The 21,611-nt window shown below is 38.9% G+C and overlaps 2 protein-coding genes across 8 annotated transcripts in view; both read right to left on the reverse strand.

Annotated features, from left to right (window-relative positions):
* Positions 1-13,722, reverse strand: part of LOC103702148 (RING-finger, DEAD-like helicase, PHD and SNF2 domain-containing protein) — a 42,178-nt gene extending 28,456 nt beyond the window's left edge. For 2 of the 6 annotated variants that reach the window (XR_015967830.2, XM_008784459.5), the window contains exons 1-6: positions 13,613-13,722; positions 12,170-13,050; positions 11,523-11,729; positions 5,656-5,717; positions 5,049-5,544; positions 3,450-3,650 (exon numbers count right to left, since the gene is read on the reverse strand). Coding sequence is in view for 4 of the 6 variants with exons in the window: in XM_008784459.5 (XP_008782681.4) it covers positions 3,450-3,650; positions 5,049-5,544; positions 5,656-5,717; positions 11,523-11,729; positions 12,170-12,987 (1,784 nt within the window). In the remaining 2 variants the exon portion in view is untranslated. Of the gene's footprint in view, positions 1-3,449; positions 3,651-5,048; positions 5,545-5,655; positions 5,718-11,522; positions 11,730-12,169; positions 13,051-13,559 lie in introns of all 6 variants that reach the window. The other 4 variants (XR_015967829.2, XM_008784458.5, XM_088702501.2 and 1 more) reach the window with 3 other exon arrangements.
* A 2,556-nt stretch (positions 13,723-16,278) lies between these two features.
* Positions 16,279-20,837, reverse strand: LOC103702149 (uncharacterized). Of its 2 annotated transcripts, none has more exons than XM_008784460.6 (3): positions 20,668-20,837; positions 18,954-19,242; positions 16,279-18,853 (listed from the first exon to the last, which is right to left on the reverse strand). In XM_008784460.6, the coding sequence occupies exons 2-3, from the start codon at positions 19,069-19,071 to the stop codon at positions 16,764-16,766; spliced, it is 2,208 nt and encodes a 735-aa protein (XP_008782682.4). In that variant the 5' UTR covers positions 19,072-19,242; positions 20,668-20,837; the 3' UTR covers positions 16,279-16,763. The 2 variants fall into 2 exon arrangements, with proteins under 2 accessions (XP_008782682.4, XP_088558629.2); XM_088702503.2 differs by having other exon boundaries at positions 20,691-20,805.
* Positions 20,838-21,611: the final 774 nt, after the last annotated feature.

The raw sequence follows: 21,611 nt of genomic DNA on the forward strand, positions 1-21,611 counted from the left end.
AAACCGACCCGATTTCACACCGGGTCGGCTCGGCACTACCCGAACCGAGCGATTCAGCCTAGTTCGGCAAACATTGGTCGAAAGTATGAAATTTAGATTTGTTTCTTAAGGAGGAACAAGTAACGATAGTGCTACTACTCCTTGAATGCATGCACTTAAACTAAATGAAAAGAACTTATGTCTGCCTACTTGTCTATCGGCCTTCTACAAGTTATGATGTACCGATACCGGTAAACGTACCGATCGCCTACCGGACCAATACAGTACCGATTCGGACCGGTTTATACTGGTACCGAACCGGCTAACAGTGCGGCGCACTGTGGCCACAAAGTGACAAATGCCACTCTGTGGCATTTATTGTGGCAAATACCACTCTTTGGTGAACCGGATGCCACAGAGTGGCATTAAATGCCACTCAGTGGCATCCGGTTTGCAAGCCGAACAGGACGGAACCGGTTTAGTTCCGTCCGGTACGCTCTTATACCGGCCAATGCAGCCCGGTATGGGCTCTGTACCGCTTGGTTTCGGCTTCATTGGGGCCGGAATCGTTTTTCACTGCGGAACCAGACCGGTCCAGTATGGGCTGAACCGGCTAGTACGGGCTGATTCAGCATACCATGGCCTTCTACGTATCAAACCAGGTCCTTTTGTCCAACTAACTTTGGACAAAAATTACAAATCAATTGATAGGCTTCACATTATGTTTAGAGCTGGTTAAAACATTTTCATATTTGACAAATCATACCACAATCCCTAAACTGAACCCCACAAACGAGAAGCAGCTGGTTGCTTTAAATAGGTCGTGTGAGAAGGCAATGACCCAATACATACATGAATTGCTGCGTAACTCGGGGATGGTTTGCAGAGCAGCAATGAACCTGAACATCATAATCGTTAATGCCAACTTGTGGGAGACAGCTAGTTGCCTTAGGTATGTCGCTTGAGGAGGCAACAACCTAGTACATACACTCATTATTGACGTAGGACCATTCAGGAATAATATGCAAAGCAGTGCTAGACCTTAGGGATGGCAATGGGTCAGGTATGGGTCAGGTAGGCCACTTCCTGTACCCGCCCCATACACTACCCGCATTTGTCGCAGATCTGCTATGGATCGGGTAAAGCCCACTCCAGTTGGGTCTGGTCGAGTCAGGTACCCGATGGGACAGAGTAAATTGCCACTCCTAGTAGACCTAAAGAGATTTACCTACAATTCACCTACTTTCTTGTTGCAAAACAGAATAATAAGAAAGAGATTTATCTATTGGTTTAACAATAAATCTCAGGGAATTTCTGTTCTAAAATTTCTAGAGAGTAATGCTATTAGGAAAGGCCTCTAGAATTTTAGGCAATCAGATATTATCCAAAGGAGAGTTATAACTAAACTTTAGATTGCAAAGAAATTGTCCTAAAGCAGGTCATAAGGAATGGAGTCCAAGAAATCAGAATTTCAGTGAAAATTATGATATGGTGACACCAGATATTAGCAAAATAACTCGATTTTCTTGGTTCACAGAAACAATATAAGCAGATTTTACATGTATTTTGTAAATACATGCAGTTTAATGAAGAATGAAAAAAATAAGGTAAGAGAGAAATATTAAAGAGGTTAGGTAAGAAAGAGGGAAGAGATTAGAGGAGGAGAAGGAAGAAATAGAGAACATAGTGCGAAGGAAAAGGTAGCCAAACCTAGCCCAAGAGAAGTATATCCACCCATTCGGAGTGACAAATTTCAGATCCCCACCAAACTCCACACAAAAAGCAACTTGAAATTACGGAAAATTAAATCATAATCACTTTAGGACTTGCTTAGCCAATATATACCTACAAAATAATCTAGTCAAAGCATGTTTCTGGAACCAACAACAAAAATTACTAAAGAAAAGAAAAAAATTTACAAACCTTTTTTCCCTCTCCTTCATCAACTACAAACAAACACTCATTGGAGATTAACATAGAACAATAATTTGCATATCCATCACCCTGGTAATGATCAATGCTGCATTCTGAATTTACTTAGTATTGTCAAGGAGGTTATATCTGACCATCTCTTGACTGGGCATTGAGCAAATGATCTTGAATATGTAGAGCCAGTGTGCCAGTACTCCTCATTCAGTTCGGCATGCATGCATCTCTTTTATACTCATGGAGAAGTGTTTGCATAGTATGACATGGCATGCATATCAAGCCAAGTTGCCAACCCTCCACTAAGCCTTAACGCAAGTACCATAAAATAGTAAAATAGCAAATACTACCACCAAGGTAAATTAATTTGACCGTGTTCCTTTGGATGTCACATTTACTACTGTATTAATCTGTTATAACTGGACTGCTCGTCAAATTGCTAGCAATCTAGTTAATTGCACGTGGACAAAGCAATATCTAGTTATTTGCCGAACCGGTACCGAACTGGTACCATACCAGTACCGGTGCTCACCGGTACGTCGGTACGGTTAGTCCAGCGAACCTTGGTCCTGCCAATTACTCTAATACACTAGGTAATTCATGACTTCATGAAAAAACACTGTCCTACAATATGCTATTTGCTACATTAGGCAAACTATATGATCAACCCATGAGTTTGAAGGGAGTGTTAAATTGTAAATCATAGTATTATGTGTTTTATATATTACATGCACAAGGGCATAGCATATTTTACTCATATATATATTTATATATGGATTTGTCCCCATTAGAGTATTGTATTGCCAGGTTATAACCCATCCAAGCTTACTCCTGAAGTTTCAACTTACATTTGAAAGATGATGAAACCACAATCCTTTGTTTCCATACATACGAAATTTTCAATAGGACATTGTATGATGAATTCATGGCGGGTTGCAAGCAGTTTCAAAAAAAGGGGACCTCTCAGTGCTACATCAAGCTATTATTTTCTGAATGTTATTTTTTTATTCTTTAATACATGTCGTTCAACATTAGATGTTACTGAATTAAATAATTATAAAGTTTGATACTTCAACTAAACATTCTTTATGTGGTTTATTTTACAAGTCCTAGAGCATTCCCTGAGAACCCTAGATTGCTTAATATGGTTAGTTTATTGGACAATCCAGTTACGTTAACATTTAGCAAGCTTATGCACATCTGACATAATTAATAACTCAGACTATTAGTGTGAAAACTGGCTCCCTGGATGGAAAAAGTATATAGCATAATCTGGTCAGCTTATCTGATAATCTAGTTTTTAACAATCTTCTGCAAACATGATATAATTAGTGATACAAACTATTATGGTAAATAGTTGACCAGTTCCTTGGACATATATTGGGAGGCTAGACATTAGCACAAGCAAATGTTAAGCCTTCCATACAATTTATATTTACATTTGAAATATTTTCCATAAGCAAGAATAAACTTCAGCAAGAAGAAAAAAAGAAATTAAAAAATTCACTGCCCTGAAAAGAGAAAAGTATTGTTGGCAATTATACCTCTTTTGGAATCTCAAAAAATGACGATCGCCATCATGCCTATCAGAGTCATGAGATAAGTCTTCCTTTAGCACATCATATGTGGTCAAGACAATGTCAGCAGTGGCTAGTTCACATATATCCCTTGTCAAAGCAGCCAAAGAGTCTAAATTTCTTGCACCTTCATAAATGCAGATTTTCAGGGAACCAGACCTTGTATGACTAAAGCAAAACAGATTAACAGATCAGCTCTAAATCAAAAATGTAGCAACCTTGTTAAATGTACTTTGACATTACAAGGAAACACAACTTTTAAATAAGAATGAAAAGGCCATCAATACTCAATACAAGACAAATGCACCACTCAAGCACCAAGAGAAAAGGGACCTAGACATAGCAACAAGTAAAGCAGAGAGAGAATATGCATATGATAGAAAAGAGTCGATATACTGAAAGAAATTTATTCAACTTAAACAACAAAATTATTTTTTCAGCAACAAATTTCCTAACAACCTACATAAGCATCCCAAATTATTTTTCAATTAAACACAAAATAATCATTGAATTTCCAAGAAACTAGAAAAAAAAATGTGGAGACGGGAGAAGTTTACCAAGCTAGATTGCTTGTTCAGCATAAAAACTTGATGATCCTTGCTTCAATTCTAAGGAAAATGACTTTGGACTGTTGTTGCTTCTCTCTCTGCTTGTTCTCACCTTGAAATGGTGGAGAACAATGTCTAAAAGGAATAAAGGAAATCTATCTCAAGGGGTCAGGCAGTACCACCTAATTTGCCCCTCAGTTTTCCCTTGGTATGAGCAGGTTTGGGCCCAATCCACACAGTACAGGGCTACAGGCTGATACAGGTGGTCTGAACCTGGATCACCTGAATCCAGGGCGCACCAATCTCTCCCATAATAGCTCTTGGCCTGCACAGGCAGCTTCTTAATCCTATGCTAGTCCATAATCATATTATAGACTGGCACCCACACATGCACAAAGACAAATACAATGTGAAATGGTTATTAGCACTTACATTCAAACATAGATTTCAAAATGTGAACATGGAAGGTGTTCGTGCATCAAAGGTTTGAGATCATAGGATCACATGTTTTACATATGGACTAGTCAACCACGCTCCATTATATCAAGAGCTGATAACTCTCACACACTTAAAAGTCAAAAGCAGAAAATTCATATACCAAAGCATACAATAGGTTCAGTCCGACACATAAACATACACACAAAAGAAACAAGGGACCACTTACACTAATGCAAAAGATGCCAAGATTGTTGGCACTTTATATTGGAGGAGTAATTTGAACAGAAATATGGGTTAAACCCGAATGTCTTTCATATCATGATCCAAGATCAAGATACTACATGATGAAATTTTCCTGCCTTTAATTTCATATAACATGTGCCATCCAAATCATACATGCTTTAACAGTGTTCTGATGTAATTGAAGAGTGATTTGAGTCACTAAAAGGGCAATAATGGAATTAGGTAAATAACCGTACTTATAATATGAAGAGATTATTAGAGAAGATGAACAGATTACTAGAAGGAAACTCATGCACTTAAAGGGTTTAAACAAAGATGGTAGGATGAAGTATCATACCGAATTATTTCAGAATGCCATTGTGCTAATATAGGTGCCGGACACACAATAAGGGTTGAGCCAGTATGCCTGTTAATTTTAGCAGCTTCAGTAAGTTCTGAGCAGAGTGAGCATACATAATTTCCATCTGCTTCTATTATGATGCTCATATCTTTCTTCTTTTTACCACCCTTTGACTTAGCAGACAGAACCTCTTCAGAGCCCCCTCTCGTGTCAACTTCATGGGAAACCAAAGGTTTCTTCTTAGGTGAGTAACCAACACAATCTGCATGCTGCCAAGCATCACAAAGATCACACTGCACCCATAGACCTTTGTACTTGGAACTTTCACTTGCAGCACCACAAACACACTCCACACGCTCTCGTTTCTGTCTTTTAATCTGACTACTTATATCTTGTGAATCATCAAGAGATTTAAAGCCTTCTCCCAAGGATGGCTTGGGATGAGAGAAGATGCAAGCAAGCAGCTCAACAGTTTTCCCCAAGCCCATCTCATCTTTGATAGGTAAGTACAGAGAGAAAAGAGGATAATTAAATAGATGCAGTAGCATCAAGTTAGTAATCTGCAATATTTTTAAGTGAATATAGTGCAAAGGCAGCTACTTACCAGCTAGGATCCCACCAGAAACATATGCTGGTGAGGACTCCGGATGCAACGAAATATTGCCACTGACAAGGAAAACAACCCACAGATATAAAATTTACAAGTGGTGACCAGAAACAAGTTAAAGGCATATGATATTGTGTATTACATCTCGAAAAAAATGATTTGGAAACATATTAATAAGAGAAAGTGAAATAGGTTAAACAGATAAATATGCTACTATCTTCAAGATGGATGAATATACAAAATGTCTTCTAGACAACAATCATTTTGAAAGATCGTGGCATATGAACAAATTGTCATGGTATAGAACGATAAGGTTTGTGCCATCAAGTGATTCTTCTATCCATGTATTAGAGAATAGGAGAGGCAGGCACCATGTGAAAATCTATAGCACATTACACATCTAGCAGGGATACTTGCACACTTCCTAAGGTACCTACTCAGGGGAGCTTGAAAGCATGTTGCCTATCCAGTATGGTAAATCATCAACAACTGCAAGTGGGCCTGGTAAACCAAGATCCTCTTCAAATGTTCTCTGAAGTGCGATGACACTTGTGTCATTGCATGTGATTTTGCTGTTTAAGGCATGATAAAAGACATGAATTTTGTCCACATAGGAAAGATGACCATTTTTTTCATGTTCTGACTCTCGTTATGGTGTCTCCTGGCCAGTTTCTCCATCAGATAGATCTCAAGAATGCTTTTTTATCATAAACTCCTGGAGGAGGTGTACATGTAAACTCACCCTTGCATTCAGCACTCCCCCACAATGTTGACCGTTCCATCAAGTTATGATGAGCAAGAGCAATCCCCTATGGCCAGTGTTCAAGTGCTTATTTCATACCATAATTTAATGGATATACAAAGACTTGGTGCAATTCACCTTTACCAGCTTCGGTTTCCTTGTATAGTTACATTTTAAATTTTTAACATATTCTGCTATATGTCAAATATATCATTATTTTCAGGAGATGAAATTTCATTCTAGGAGATTTACTATCTTTAGCAAGAGAGCACCACTCAAAATGAGATCTCAGATTTTCTCTCAACTTGATTTGTCTATAATAGCTCTATAAACTAATTCATTGGAGAATTCCTGATTGAGATAGCTTACAATTTTCCAATAATACTCTCATTTGACCTAGTACACCATTGATTATTAAGGATATCTGCTGTTTGAAGGTCACATCCAGCAATTCCAAAAAAATCAAATTAGCTTGGAAAAATAAATTGACATGGTTCTACACTAGGTATAAAGGGGGAGTGTAGTTTCCCAACTCCTATGGTCCTTTTCAAAGTTGATAATATTTGAAGAAAGGTTTCTAATAGAATTCTTCCCTAAGCAAGGTTTGAAATCTCGTGACACAATGCACGCCGATCATGTATCAAGATGATATGCAGAATGATACATGGGTGTCAATATGAATTGAATTGATAAGGGTCGAGATGGCACAAAAATGGGGCAGTATGGTGCATGGTTCAGGGCAATATGGTTGGAATTTCAAACCTTGACCATAAGTTCTACACTGTAACTAAAATTTTATATTTACTGAAGAAATAGGTGAAAATTCCTAACGTACAAACAAGTTAACAACTCTACCAATCTTCCCCATTTCTAGCATATAGCTGAAAAATTCACCTGCAACAATAAAGTGGCATGCAAATCTCCCATTCAAGGTTGCACATCTCCTTTAGAATCTCCTTGGAAACTCGTACATGCACCTGCTTCCTAAATGTTTCTTATTCTTCTTCTTATTACTAATACTATTATTAGTATAAGTATCGTTGTTATTGTTACTATTGCTACTATAATTTAATCGGAGCTGGTTCCCCGTACCGACACTTCCATTCACTCATTTTCGGTCACTAATAGTGTGGCTTATCTTTCAAGCAAAGAAATTCTACTTAAAATGCTGTGAGCTAAGAATTGCCCCATTGGTCAAACCCCTTGGCTAACAAGCAGTAGTTCTAAATTTTTGAGTCTGGAGCTCTATATCCTAAAACATCCTAAACCAAGGAATGCTGAATCGGCCCGTACCGGCCGGTTCAGCCCATACCGAACCGGTACCGGCGCCGACCGGGTCGGTTCGGCCACAGAAAACGACACGTTGTGGCCACAAAAAATGACCATTTAATGCCACGGCACGCTATGGCCAAATAGCTACAACGCGCATCTTTTTGGCCGGTTCGGTACCGGTACCGAACCAGTCCGGTGGCTGACCGGTACGCCAATTGGTGCCGGTTCGGCGATCTTTGTCCTAAACTAAGTAATTTAAAATGCCAAGTGGATCTCACTCCCCACAGAGAAATCCTCCTTCAAGAGGTCATTTTACAGCACATGACTGAACTTTATGGGTTGCATTTTGGTAATCTTTTGGCAATTTCTAGTTGACCTTATCGATTCCACCCTTCCTTCTTCATTATAAACAATGGCAATCTTGATTTCTGTCATTATGTTATTCATTTTCTTTTCCTTATTCTCCTCCCCTATCATTAGTACTCCTCTCTTTCTTCTTTGTTTTCATGAATATGTTAAAAGCAGTGACTTAGCAGCAAGCATTTTCTGCTGTTCTTCCCATTACCTTCTTCTACTACCTCATCTTCATCTCTTTTTCCCTCATCATTCCCTCTAAATTTATTTTACCATTCCCCATCTTTCATCTCCATTCAAGAATTGCAAGGTGAAACAGCAGCTAGCCCTGCAGAAATCATTCCCATTGATCTGCAACCCCAAGCTTGTTGGTATTGATATCTATAAAGGTCACAGCCATAGATCAGATCAGTTTACTCTGTTATACCAAGAATTAGAACCCTAGAGTTATTTTGATGAAGTATGCCTTATAGCATATGATTAACTCTATTTCTATTAATTAGCATTATTATTAAATAGTGTCCCTGATGTGACCTCTTATTGCTCAAAATTCACGATGATCTATACAAGGTACTAAACTTCATAGAAACAAAAGACCAAGGTACACTGAACCGGTACCAGTAAGCATACCGGTCGCCTACCGGACCGGTTCGGGACTGGTGTCGAACCGGTCCGCATAACACGCGCGCAGGGGCGGCTCAATACATTCTGGGGCCTAAGGCGAATCCAATGAACGAGGCCTCTTTTTTTTAATAATAATTTTTTAAATAAATATAAAATACTTTAAAAAATATATAAAAATAGATAGCTATTAAGTACACTATTTCAACAAAGATACATGAATCTAACAAAGATAGACAAGAAGCTTTTTCAATTTAATATAATTCTTAAATGGAAGCACATAAAAGTAATTACTCTAAATGAATGGCCATGAAACTGATTAAATAACTGAGATAATGCTTGGCAATACTGTTTACCATGTCATGCAAGAGCCGAATAGGAAAAGGTCATCCCATGGCACTTCATGGTCAAGGTAAAGAAAAGAATTTGTCCATAAAGGAACCTCTCTATAAGAGAAAGTAGGGTCATTATGGGAAATTCACCCCATCCCACCATCTCCCCTTCAAGTGAGTACCCAAGCAGCAACTGCAACATCACAGCACAGCAGCCATTCAACCCCCTCCCTCCTTTTCTCTCTCTACCACCCAAGAGGGGAGAAGAAACCGAGAGGAGAAAACTAAAAGAATCTCCACCCTCCAAGAAGTCCATCTCCAATCCCCCTATCTTTCTTCCGGATGGCCCAGCTGGATCAGGAGTAATGTGAGGGAAGGAAAACCAAGACCAAAACCAAAAAAGAGAAGGGATGAAAGATAAGAGTGGCTTCAGGCATCTATCAAGCCAACCAAATCCCTCCTCTCTCTCTCTCTCCCCACCCAAAACAAAACTACTGTCCCCAACTTCCCAAATTGCCCCTCTGCAGGCCAGGAAATTCTCCACCTCCCTTCCATCAAGGGGGAAGACTCGTAGCCAGCACCAGATCTTAGTTTTATATGGGGCCTTTGCTTCCTTTTGGTCAGCCTCTCGGAGGCCTTCCATTGGCCCGGGGCCTTAGGCGACCGCCTCGGTCGCCTAGGGCTCGGGCCGGCCCTGCACGCGCGGGCGCGCAGCGCACTGTAGCGAATCGGTGCGAACAGACCAGTTTGCACCAGTTTAAGCCGTACCGAACGGAACCATTCGATACGTATCTAGTACTGGCCGATTCAGGCCGGTTCCGGCCCCATAGCTGGAATCGTTTTCTAATACAAGCCAGTTCAGCATACCTTACAAAAGACTTTTAATCTATTTACGTTTCTGCATATGCTACTAGTCAATGTTGCATGGACATGCATAAGAGAATCAGATTCGGATACATATCCAAATGTCTAACTCAACCAAAGATAAGAAAAGGGAGATACAGCGATACATAGGATAAGTTATAACTTTAATTAAATTATATATATCTATACCTTTAATATTGTTTTGTTGAAACATTAAAAATAAATATTAAGAAGATATTGTTTGTTAAGATCTTTTATTATACATGTTCCTTATTCAGACTTCGCAATTAACTTAAGAATATAACAAAAAGAACATTCTTTTTTTTGGTATAACAGCTACTCACACTGCTCTAGTGTGAGTACAACCAACGGAATCGAGAGAAAGGAGATGGCATGAGGGTGGAGGGGCGGCTACAAAACATGTCCAAAGGACCTCTTCCGAGTGGTGAGCAGCGAAAGAGGCGATCTAGTCTATAACCCTATTTGCCTCCTGATACACATAAGCAACCTAAAATTGAGACACAATCTCTCGCTATCCTATGAATATCCCTGAGCAGTGGGCGGCTATCGCCCCTCCACTCCTCATTCCAAGCATTCTTCAAAATTATTTCAACACCTACATCCTTGGCCAATCACTTAATAGAAAAAATACTCACTTCTAATATGAAAATGGAAAGTCAAACTCATTGTTAGAAGAGTTTAACTCTCCGTCGATCCTTAAAACTGGCAACCATAGAACTTCATTAAGTATCCAAGTGTATCTGCCTTGGATATGTATCAAACACAAATATTTGATGTCAGGCATGATTGTCCAGCAAAGATAGGCTATTACAAATATCAGAGACTGATTGTTAAAGGACCCAAGGCATATTTTCTTGTAATAGCTATCAGTAGTGTTGCACAGGTACAATTGCAAGATTCAGTTTTGAACATATTTCTAAGTGTCTGACTTGGAAAGGGGAAAGAAGTAGATAGGGGAACATGTAGAAAAGAAAATAATTTTGACTACATTATATATCAAGTGAATTTTAAATCTCGTTCAATAGAAAGCACTAGAAGCCATTATTCGATTAAGGTATTTTGGTACAAGGCTATCACCCAAGTTCCAAAAATTAGCTCAAGAATACAAGAAAGGCAACATTTTGGAGAGCTATTTTATGACATCCTTATCCTAGGCTGCTAGCTCTTGAAAGGGGGAAAAACTCCTTCCAACATCACTATGGTGAGAAAATATTGCTAGAAAGGCCAATTGCTCATCAAAGAGTTGCAAACAATTAGTTTGACCTAATGGGAAAATCCAACTTACAAATGCATATCCAACACGAATCTTCCGAAGAGAAGCAAGAATCGTGGTAACACAGGCTATTACACGGGATTTTATTTCCCTTTTTCTCTTTTTTTTTTCTTGTTTTTGGTTGGGGGGGGGCGAGAGGCTAAGAATCTTCAAGATGCTTGGGCTGAAGAAAAATTTGGGGACTAAAGATATATGTCACTGATAATTTCTCATGTGTGAGCTGCTTCTGCTACTTACTGTCGCTAAAAGTTTGCAACTTGGGCTGTGTTATATGGAAAGGATATGTGGAAAAATGTCTTTTTTGTTTCAAAGTCTGAAAGGATATGTGGAAAAATGCATAAATAACTAGTGATTCAAAATTGCAATTTCCTTAATAAAATCTTACTTGAATGGATTGTAGAACATTCTCGAATTTTTATCGAGAAAAATGACCGGCACATTACATGGAGAAGACAGCTGATACTGTATATTATTGCCTGAAGATTTTGTAATCCCCTTCTCTCGTTGAACCATCCAATAAGCAGCACGACGTTGATATGGTCTTAGACGAGGAAGCAAGTCAGGAAGTTCATCTTCCAACATTTGCTCCTCCCTATCAGCCAAAAGAAAAACATAATATAGCACTAACAGTGTTGAAATCTTGAATTAGAAGAAAAACCACTAACAGTTTACCATTTAGAGACAAAAGAATCATAACAAAGTTGAATCAACACTGAATAATAAATCCTACTCTTCTGTCAATTAAAGTACCACTTCTTGGACTGGTCCTAGATTGAAATTGCTAAAAACATGCACTCTTCACCATAGGATCAGTTGAAGGCTTTTCGCCAGTGAAAGAAAGCAGGGGCATGGTCATTATACAAGCAAATGGTCACGGTATTTATGTAATTGTCAGTGCTTCACACAATTCAAGAGGTGTTATACAATAGTATAATTTAATTCAATCAGCATGTGAAACAATTGTGTAGCATATAAGGGGTTGTGGCAGAAAGATGTTGTCACTACTAAGTTGTGGTAATCATTCCAACTTACTTAGAAGGCTTAATAGCTTCATAAAATCCAGCAGCATCAAACCGAGCATGCTTCTTTGACCCAAACCTACCAGCTGCATACTGATGCACAGTAGAACCCGCTAACCCATATATGGCTTCTGAGGTTGTAGCGTCAGGGCGTAGCCAAGACATAACCTTCATCATACTCCTTCTCCATGGCTGCCTCACAGTTTCCAACAAGGACTCACATGCATCAAAAGCACTTCTTAGTATTTGTACTCTAAATCTAAAAGATGGAACAATCCCCAAATCTTCAACTTCTAAATCAAGTCTTAGTGTCAAGAATTTTAGACTAACCAAGTGGACAAGACAAGAGATGCTGTCATCTGGGCCATCAAATGTACCGGATAAAGACACTGTACATTCTCTGCTTTCCTCTGAACTATGGTTTTCTAAAACAAGGTATTCTAGAATGATACTATCTGCCGGCAATACAGGCCAATTGCCTAACCTAAAGCTACCTTGCTCTACATCACACAAGCGGAAACGAAGAGAAAATTTGGATTTTCTGAAGCTATCCTCTATCAACCCATAATCAATTAATCCATCAGAAATTTTCACATCAATCAGATAGATTTCTGCTATGTCAAAATGTTCATCAGAAGCCCAATGACTCAGATCTATATCAATATAAATCGGCTTCCTAAAGTCAGGAAGTTCTTGACTGCTATCTACATCTACTTCTTTGAGACCATTGTCATGCGCTAAAATCTCGGATGTACTATTACTGCTGTTTGGGGCACCAAAATCAGATATTATCCCTCCAGACCGTATTGGACGGGATTTTTTCCTTGCCATTTGCTGAAATAAAGGATTACATTCAAGATTTGATTCAAATCCCTGGAACCCAAAGATCGATAGCTGCAAATTAAGAAGAAAGAAATACAATTAGTCTCTCAAGAACTAAGAGGAAAGCAAAAAAAAAATGATGAAAAGAGGAAAGAAAATTAATTAGATATATCGACAAGAGTTGCAATTTCGGGACTTCCCCATTTAAGAAATCTAATCTTTAATCAACGGCCAGAGATTCATAAAATTTTCAGACTTTAGCATCATTAGATGAACTCCGTGCAAAGCATGCTCTTTATATCGAAAATTCTTCGAAGTAATGCATGGTAAGATTGAAAAAGAAAACCAGAAAGCATATTCTTGAACGATGTTAAACGATTAAGGGACTTACTCAAAGAAGACGGTCCCAATGAAAGGGTTTAATAATTAAAACCGAATTCAATTCATAAACCCTAAACCTTCACATTGCACAAATAAATCAAGCGAAATCTTGCATAATTCGAAGCCAAATTCAAGCAAAAGAAAGAAAAAAACATATTCCAAAAAAAAAAATCTTCATCAAGAAGTTCGTTAAAAAGTACCAGACAAAAGAATTCTCGAAGTCGATTCAAGAACCTCAGAGAAAAGAACAGACCCGAGCGTCCGAGCGAGCGAGATTTCTCCGCGCTCCGAAGTCGGCGTGGCCGCGAGAGGGAACTTGTCCGCCTTATATCTAGAGGTCGGAACAGGTAATTTGGAAAGAGGCGTGAGGGCAGTTTAGTCATTTAGTGTTTAAGGACCACCAACGGGCCACAAGTGGGACCCGTGGGCGGGATTATGACACGTGTCGTTGGCCTCCAGAAAGCCATCATACGAGTTCGACCGGTCGGACCGCAAGAACCGGATGCCGACCCAAACCCATGTGGAAGAGTAGACCAAGAAGCCACGTTGCGCCCGGTCCAAATTGAAAGCGGATCCGAACTAAATTTTATCCACTATAACTGGTTGGTGTAATCCGGTTGGATTCCCCATCCTATATACTAGAAAAAGGAAGGGAAATTATAATTTCTCAATTACACTTCATTTAAGTACTAGCTCCTATATAAATGAGGTTAAAGGCATGTCTTTTTTTTCCTTTTTTTTTTTCCGGTTAGCCTTAAATGCATGCTCAATTGGACCAAAAAGATAGCATTAAATAAAGCTTTATTAATTTTCAGTTCATTGTTTGGCTGTTATTTTATGTTTAGCCCATATTAATTAAGAAAAAATTGAATTTGAATCTCCTCAAATTCTAGAAGAAACCGTGTACTGTGTGACGATCATGTTACGACAAGGCTTGTGTTGTACATGAGACAACAACCCATGCAATATATTGGTTTTGCTGCATCGCGATTGCCGTGGAATACATGAATGGCTATGATTGTGGATCTAGTTTTTAAAATTTGCTCTTCAAACTTGAGTGGATCTAAACTTAAAAAATTCTCAGCCTTAATTTTATCGTTTTATATTTAATCCCTAGTCTTATACAAATGTAACCATGTGCAAACAAGCATGCTTGTGTACAAAATAACCGTCTAGCTACAAGAAAGACTAAAAATAGAATATTGAGTAAGCAAAAATTTAGAATCCAATAGGTAAAGATGGGAGATTTTAATTCTCCTCCTTTTATCGAAGTACTATATTGAGAAAAAGAAGAAATAAAATATAACTGGTAGATGGTGCGATCATAGAGAATGATGAGCAAGCTTGGCAATCTTTGTGGATTTTTTAGGAGAAATGGAATATTCCAAAGCCATTTGGGCCCTTTGAGCTGCCTTCAATCCATAATATTGTTTTTTGGTTGGAGAATGACTACTTAGTGGTTGCGGTGACAAATGAAAAAATTAAGCCGCTGTTAAAGAGTATGGCCTGCCTATCATTAAGAAGTAGTGGAAGCAATCAAGAACTTCTTCGAGGCTGGTCTCATGGCTAAAGACTGGAAAGCCGCTTACATAACCTTAATGCCCGAGAAGTCTACTTGTCTAGTTCATAAAGATTATAGGTCATTCAGTTTTTGGAATGCAGTTTACAAGATTGTGGCAAAAATATTGGTACTTTGGTTGAAGTCTCTCAAAATTGATATCTGTCAGTTAAGATGCCTTTGTAGAGGGTCCTAATAAATCTGAGAATATTATGCTGGCCCAGGAAGTTTTTCACTCTTTGGAGAAAGCATGTAAGAGGAAGGCTTTGATGGCAATCGAAGCAGATATGGAGCGGGCTTATGATCGAGAAGTACTGCATAAGTTTGGCTTGAGCTCTAAATTCATTCAGTGGATTAGAGGATGTGATGTGGGTTTTAATTTCTCTATTCTATTCATTTTAGACCTTCCACCCTTTCTGATGTGCAAAGTACTCTCAGTAGGGAGTTTGGCATTCCAATTAAGAACACTGTGCAGTCATTTCTTGACCATTATCTGGCAGAAAAATACAAAAATTTTGATTTTGATTACTTGTTTGATAAACTAAGTTGGATGGTTGGAAATGGAGGAACTTATCTTTGGATGGCAGCACTGTTCTCATCCAATCTGTTCTATCTTCAAGATCAATATATGCAGTGGCTAATTGTTCAGTCCTTGTAGAGTTCTCAGATAGCCTTTTACGAGGACATACAGCTGATAAAAGGAAACTGTATATGGTTATTTGGGCTCTGTGCTGCTTTCCATATTTACAAGGCCTCTCAAGTTTGGCTTGAAGGGGATAATGAACAAAGCAACAATCAACCTAAGTTTGATGCATTATGCCTATAGTTTCTAATGCAAGTTATAAAGGAAGCTCATTGCTTATTCAGGCTTCAAAGAGTTATTTCAGTTAAAAATGTGTACAGTATGCACGAGAGCTAGGACATATCATTCTAGAAGTAATGATAATTCTTAAAAACAGAACAATTTATACGACAATTAAGCATTAGACACAATATAATTCACCAATTTAATGTACAAGAGTAGCATCCAAGTGCACGATGGAGCCATAAATAGTCCAGCAGCTTGTCAGAGAACTATAGTTATGAGAGCCAAAGACGACTGTTACAAACCAATGAGGGGAAAAAAATCTAGTACATGCTGCAAGAAATAACTTAGGCGATTTTACACCTTGCCAACATAGGAGTGGAAATGGAATTTGCTGATGATAGATAACTAGATGAGCAGATCCTCAGCTCTGCCACCATATTCAGTGAATCAAATGTAATAATGTTACAAGAGATGATAATTTGAAACAATACAAGTACAATATCATGTTTGAAAAGATCTCTGTACTCGCATTCGAAGACAAAAGAAATTAATATCAGCCAAAAGGTGAAAATTGAGGGCCTTGAAAGCGAAGCACCTTAAAAACAGGACTATTTTATTACATACTCGATCTCTCTAATTCAGATTTTAAAGAATCATGTTGTGCCTTTACCGTACAAGGCTGATAATACAATCCATCCCGCAAAAGAAAAGAAGATTGACTCAGTACCCTGCTTTAGACACCTGAAAGAGTGATGTTGGCAATGGTTGAACAATCACCTAAACAATCTCATTTGGATTTATTTTGTAAACAAATGATGATTGGTGAATAGATAAAGGGTTTGGAGATGGTAAAAAGAAAAATACAAAACGACAGGTTCACCTTCAGCAAGGCTAACCTACCCATCACTCCCAGCCTTGACCTATGAATCTCAGTTATATCCATCAGAAAGGACTGTTAGCTTCATGATCTCTAATCCATGATTCACCTCTAGTATTCCCTTCTTCAACAATCTGTGCATGATCCTATCCTCCTTGTTCTCACTCTCTTTGGCGACTCAAATTCCCCATGCATTTCCAAATCCTAGTTGCTGAATGATCAGGAATGCAAATTCCTTTCCCTTTAAGATCAACTCTCACATGTCCTTCCTCAGGTCTATGATAATGCATGGTTGGTTCCAAGCTTCTGCATTCATCATCGACATCAAAAGGTTGACGGCATATTTCGCTAGCTGAAGAGTAGCCCATGAGTCGATGGAGTCGCGAAACTGTTCCTTGCTTGCCATCTCTCTCTTCCATCATATTAGAAGAGTTCCTCGAGACATGTAATGCAGGCTCTTCGGTAGAGTAGCACATACCAAATGAGGGCCCGTATTCTTCAGAATAAGAAATTGGATCCCCTGTACGGCAATCATTAAAATGAGAAGCAGAAATCTTGTTTACAGTAGAAGTTTCTGTACCATTGTCAACCTCGCTCGGTGGATGTCGTGCCTCAGTAGGTGTGCAAGGAATAGAATAAGCTCTGGCTCTATATGAGAACAGAAGAACTTCAGAACAAGCACCACACTGCAGCTTATGCAATCTCTTCCTCGATGTTGAAAAATCCACTGGCAGCTTAAGTAACTTCAAACAACTGTAGCAGATAACAAAAGGTGCACCCCCAAAGACAGGCCGGCAATACTGCTTCATCGGCTGCCTCTTCTCCTTGGAATGCATCTTCTCTGACTCAACACCAGGTGCCTTAGCCTTGTGACGACATGATGAGAGATTAGAATACATATGCAGACCTGGACAGACAGCCTTGGAAGATTGGCAAGGTATGCCATGGGCACAAGCCCTGCAGAGCCCATTGTGACAGCAGATATTAGGTGCCAACTGCATGGACAGTTTGCAGTCCTTATAATGGCAATGCAAACAGGAACAGGGGGGTCGTTCTGGTAAAGGAATCTGAGAAGACCTATTTTGTCGGGGAACAAGTATTCTTGGCTCATATACTTTAGGTGGATGGCGAGCTAAGTTTGGATTAAGGGATTTGGTGATGCTTTCCTGCAGGGTGCCTCTGGAGTGAGGCCTTCCCTTCCCTTCCACCGCTTTATCGAATAATTCACTAAGTTCATCTCTCAATTCATCAACCTTCCTCAGTATCTTCATGCCAGCATGTTTAAAAGACTTGAGCTTAGCTGGTGAGCTGCCATATGGATGGTTGAGTGAGTCCTCGCAGGAGAATGCATCCCTTGACATTCTCAAAGACCCTCCATTTTCTGGTTCCAATGTGTTCTGCACTGAGTGGAAATCTTCAGAATCTAATGAAGTTTCCCATTTGCATGCTTGGATCTTATTCTTTGAAGGAAATTCATCTATATTTGAATCAAACTTTTCCACAACAGCTGAGTCAAGCATCTCATTTGATGGCTTTGCTGGAAAATCTTGAACTTGAAGTTTTGCTCCAGTATCAGCAGCCACCTTTCTCTCCCCACAGTCATCTTCTTCAGCTTCCTTTCCTTTAGTATCAATCGAGTCCAGAACCTTTTTCTGTGTAAAACCGGTTTCAGGTAAGATGGGATGATTATTACAAACATGATCATTGCAGCCATCATCAGCAGAGGAGACACTGGCATCATAAGCACGAGAGTCTCTGGTTGGTGATCTCAACATAATACCATGCTTATCGTCATACACTCCATCAGCTGTGTCCTCCTCTGAGGAAGTATCAAGGTCAGTTGATTCCATGGAATCTTCCATTCTATCACTCAACTTCAAGCTTTCACGACCTTGTTGGCAAAGCTTTAAAGTCTTCTCCACTTCGATATTTGTGTCATTTGTTTCAGGCCCAAGAAGATCAGTCGGCTGAGGGGCATGTTGGTCAAAGCCTCTTTCTTCAGTTTTATTTTCTTCGTGCTCTGATGATTCTACATTCCCATGCAAATTGATTGAATCATTTGGATAAGATGACTGAATATTTACAGGTACCGCTTTCTCTCTTTCACTGTCCAACTCTGAAGACACAGAAACCAAATCCTTCCCTGAAGAGGACAATCCATAGTTCAAGAAGCCATTGTCTGGTAAGTTCTGTGAAGTGTTCCCAAGTGATCCTAGAGTCACATTTTGTCCACCAGAAATACGGCTTTTTGCTGCATTGCAGAAAAAAGAAAAAGAATTGACAAAATAAACCTCTGAACAAATAAAAGAGCAACTCCTAGTACCAAAAATTGATTGATGAGAAATCTTTACCTCGAAGGATGGTGGCACACCCACCACACTTGTACACCGGAACGTCAGCAAATTCGGTGAGAACCATAAGACATTTCGGACATCTTACAAAACGGACTCCAGGGACAGTGCTGGCCATGGTTTTTTGAAGAAGCTAAATATACCACTCAGTGATTTAAACTAAAAAGCCTAGCAGGAACGGTGGAAGTGTGCCATCTGTTCTTTCAGCCCTTCCAATGGTTATTCAACATTAAGATGGTAGACCACGTATTCCAACGTATAAGTTAATGAGCCATCATGATATGTTTCTCTGCATCACCAAATGTACAAGAGCAGTCAACATATATGAACTGGGAAATACATGATCTATCAAGATCCATTCTGAAATTTATATCAAGGAAAAGTCCCCCAACGAAGTACAGCAAACTTTGTAAAATTTTTCGAACAAGCCTCTTCAGTAAAATTGGTCTGAAGTGTGTTCAAAAGATGCTTTACTTCAATTTCAAATGTTAGCAAACCTTTAATCCATAATTACAGCAAAAAAAGCTTTCAAGCCATAAGCTAAAATTGATAAATGTAATCCATGATACAGAACATAAATGCAAAAACAACATCAGGTCCAGATGCTTCTAGGTTTTGACAGAAGAGACTATCAAATACTACATGAAAGAGAAAGAAAGATCGAAGTCAGCAACTTATGAAAAACTACAGATTCTCAGAATAAAAAGAATAAAACCTAAGGGCTGCATAAAAGTGGCAGGAAAATCTAACACATTAGTTACATCAGATTGACCGGTGAAAAGTGGTAACATGACAGCCCAATGCTACAAGAGTACAGATTGCCAAATATTTCATCATGATTTAATTAAGGAGCCCCCAACCGTTATCTTGGGGAAAAAAGGGGACCTAAAATTAGGTTACGGGAAGTAGGGATTATCAGAAGCCTAGCTCATTCATTTGAAGAAATCCCTAAAAGCCTAAGAAGCAAAGTAAACAAAAGCACCAATTCCCCAAGCTGCTGACCCCTCTCCCTAATTCGAACAAAAAATATCATGTAAAAGAAAAGGGTTGGAGTAAAAACTAGAAATCTCCTAACAGTCCTTGAATGGAAAAGGATAACGAAATAGCTGTAGTTTTCCGCCAGAAGGTCCAGAAACTCGTTCCAGCAGATGAAAATAATATCACACCCGGGAAAGTTTATCAGCTGAATGGATTATTCCCATGAAGTACCTTATAGAGCAAGAAACGAGCTCCTCTCTCACTTTTTTCTCATTAACTATCAGCTTTTTCCGACCATCAAGATGTACAATTTACAAAAAAGAAAAAAAAAACGAACTACTCAGCTCCAAAACATGCCAAAACATGTAAAAATTCAACCTGAATTATAGAAGCAGCTCCAACTCATCTATTAAGCTAAATTAAGATGACAACCATATCAATTAGGCAATCCAACAAATGCAGCAAATTAATACTCAGCTGAAGCATATATGCACCAAGAACCTGGAAACCAACAACGAATTAAGAACTCCAGAAAAGAAAAGCTGCCAGGAGCTTAAAAAGCTAGCAGAGAGATAAATTTCATGCTGGTTATGCAAGAAATAAAACCAACAAGAGGAAGAAAAGCTATCAACCAAAATAGTTCAATTCATATCCTAAGCAAGGGAATCCTATTACAATCAGAATCAGTATAAGCATAATTTAACCAGAGATGTAGTAAGAGATAAGGGGGAAAAACCTTAGAAATTTGACGACTGATACCTCCTCTCTTCTCTTCACCTTCATCTCCTCCTTTTCCTTCTGGGGAGTTCTCGGAGTGTAGACAAAAAGGTAGGCAAATGAAATGGAGAAAAAGGAAGCACGGGACACGGGAGGTGGGCTGACTTTTTTTCTCTGTCTGACTGTATAACTTTGACTGGTGAGGTCTCAACCGGACCGTGTCGCAGACGTCGGTCAAAGAGGCGGTTCCGCAAAATCCAGTCGTGTCCCATTCCTCCGTGTCCACATTGACGTTTTAGGGCTCGGATAGGGCTTGGGAGGGATGCTTCGAGGAAAAAGCACACGAACGAAAGTTGCGTTCTAGACGACCACCTGGCGTTGGACTCGGTCTCACCCACCGATGTTTAATGCGACTCGCACGAGAATAATGAGCATGCCAGTTGCGTTGTTCCGGTGCATTTCCAATTTTAGTATCAATAAATAGATCAAAGCCCGAGGTTTCGGATTTAAGTTTAATTATTAGATAGATCAGTCCAATAGCCACTCACCATACTACCTCTTATATTTAAACAATTCAAAATCAAATAGGGGATGCTTGTTATCCACCATACATATGCTTCATAATTCAGTTTCTGGTTCATATAATAATTTTTCATATATTAAATTATTTTAAAAAGTATATATATAACAACATATAAATATTTAATTAAGATATCAAATACCACTCCTTCAACTTTTCTACTGTTAGTATAATAGTTAACAAATTCTGATACGATATTTTGAGTATGGCATGGCTACAATTAATACTCATCTATACCTGTACATCTTGCAGAAATTGAATTTTAATTTAAGGAGTCTACCCTAAAGAGTGAGGGAGCGTTTTTTTAATTATTATTTTAGTGAATCTGACTTTTTTCTTATTTTTTTTCTCTCCTTTAAAAAGAAGATAGGTACATAAAGTCC

This window comes from Phoenix dactylifera, chromosome 8 (genome assembly GCF_051530095.1).
Source record: "Phoenix dactylifera cultivar Ajwa chromosome 8, Ajwa_hap1_PhDact_Kaust_v1.1, whole genome shotgun sequence".
Taxonomy (NCBI): Eukaryota; Viridiplantae; Streptophyta; class Magnoliopsida; order Arecales; family Arecaceae; genus Phoenix; species Phoenix dactylifera.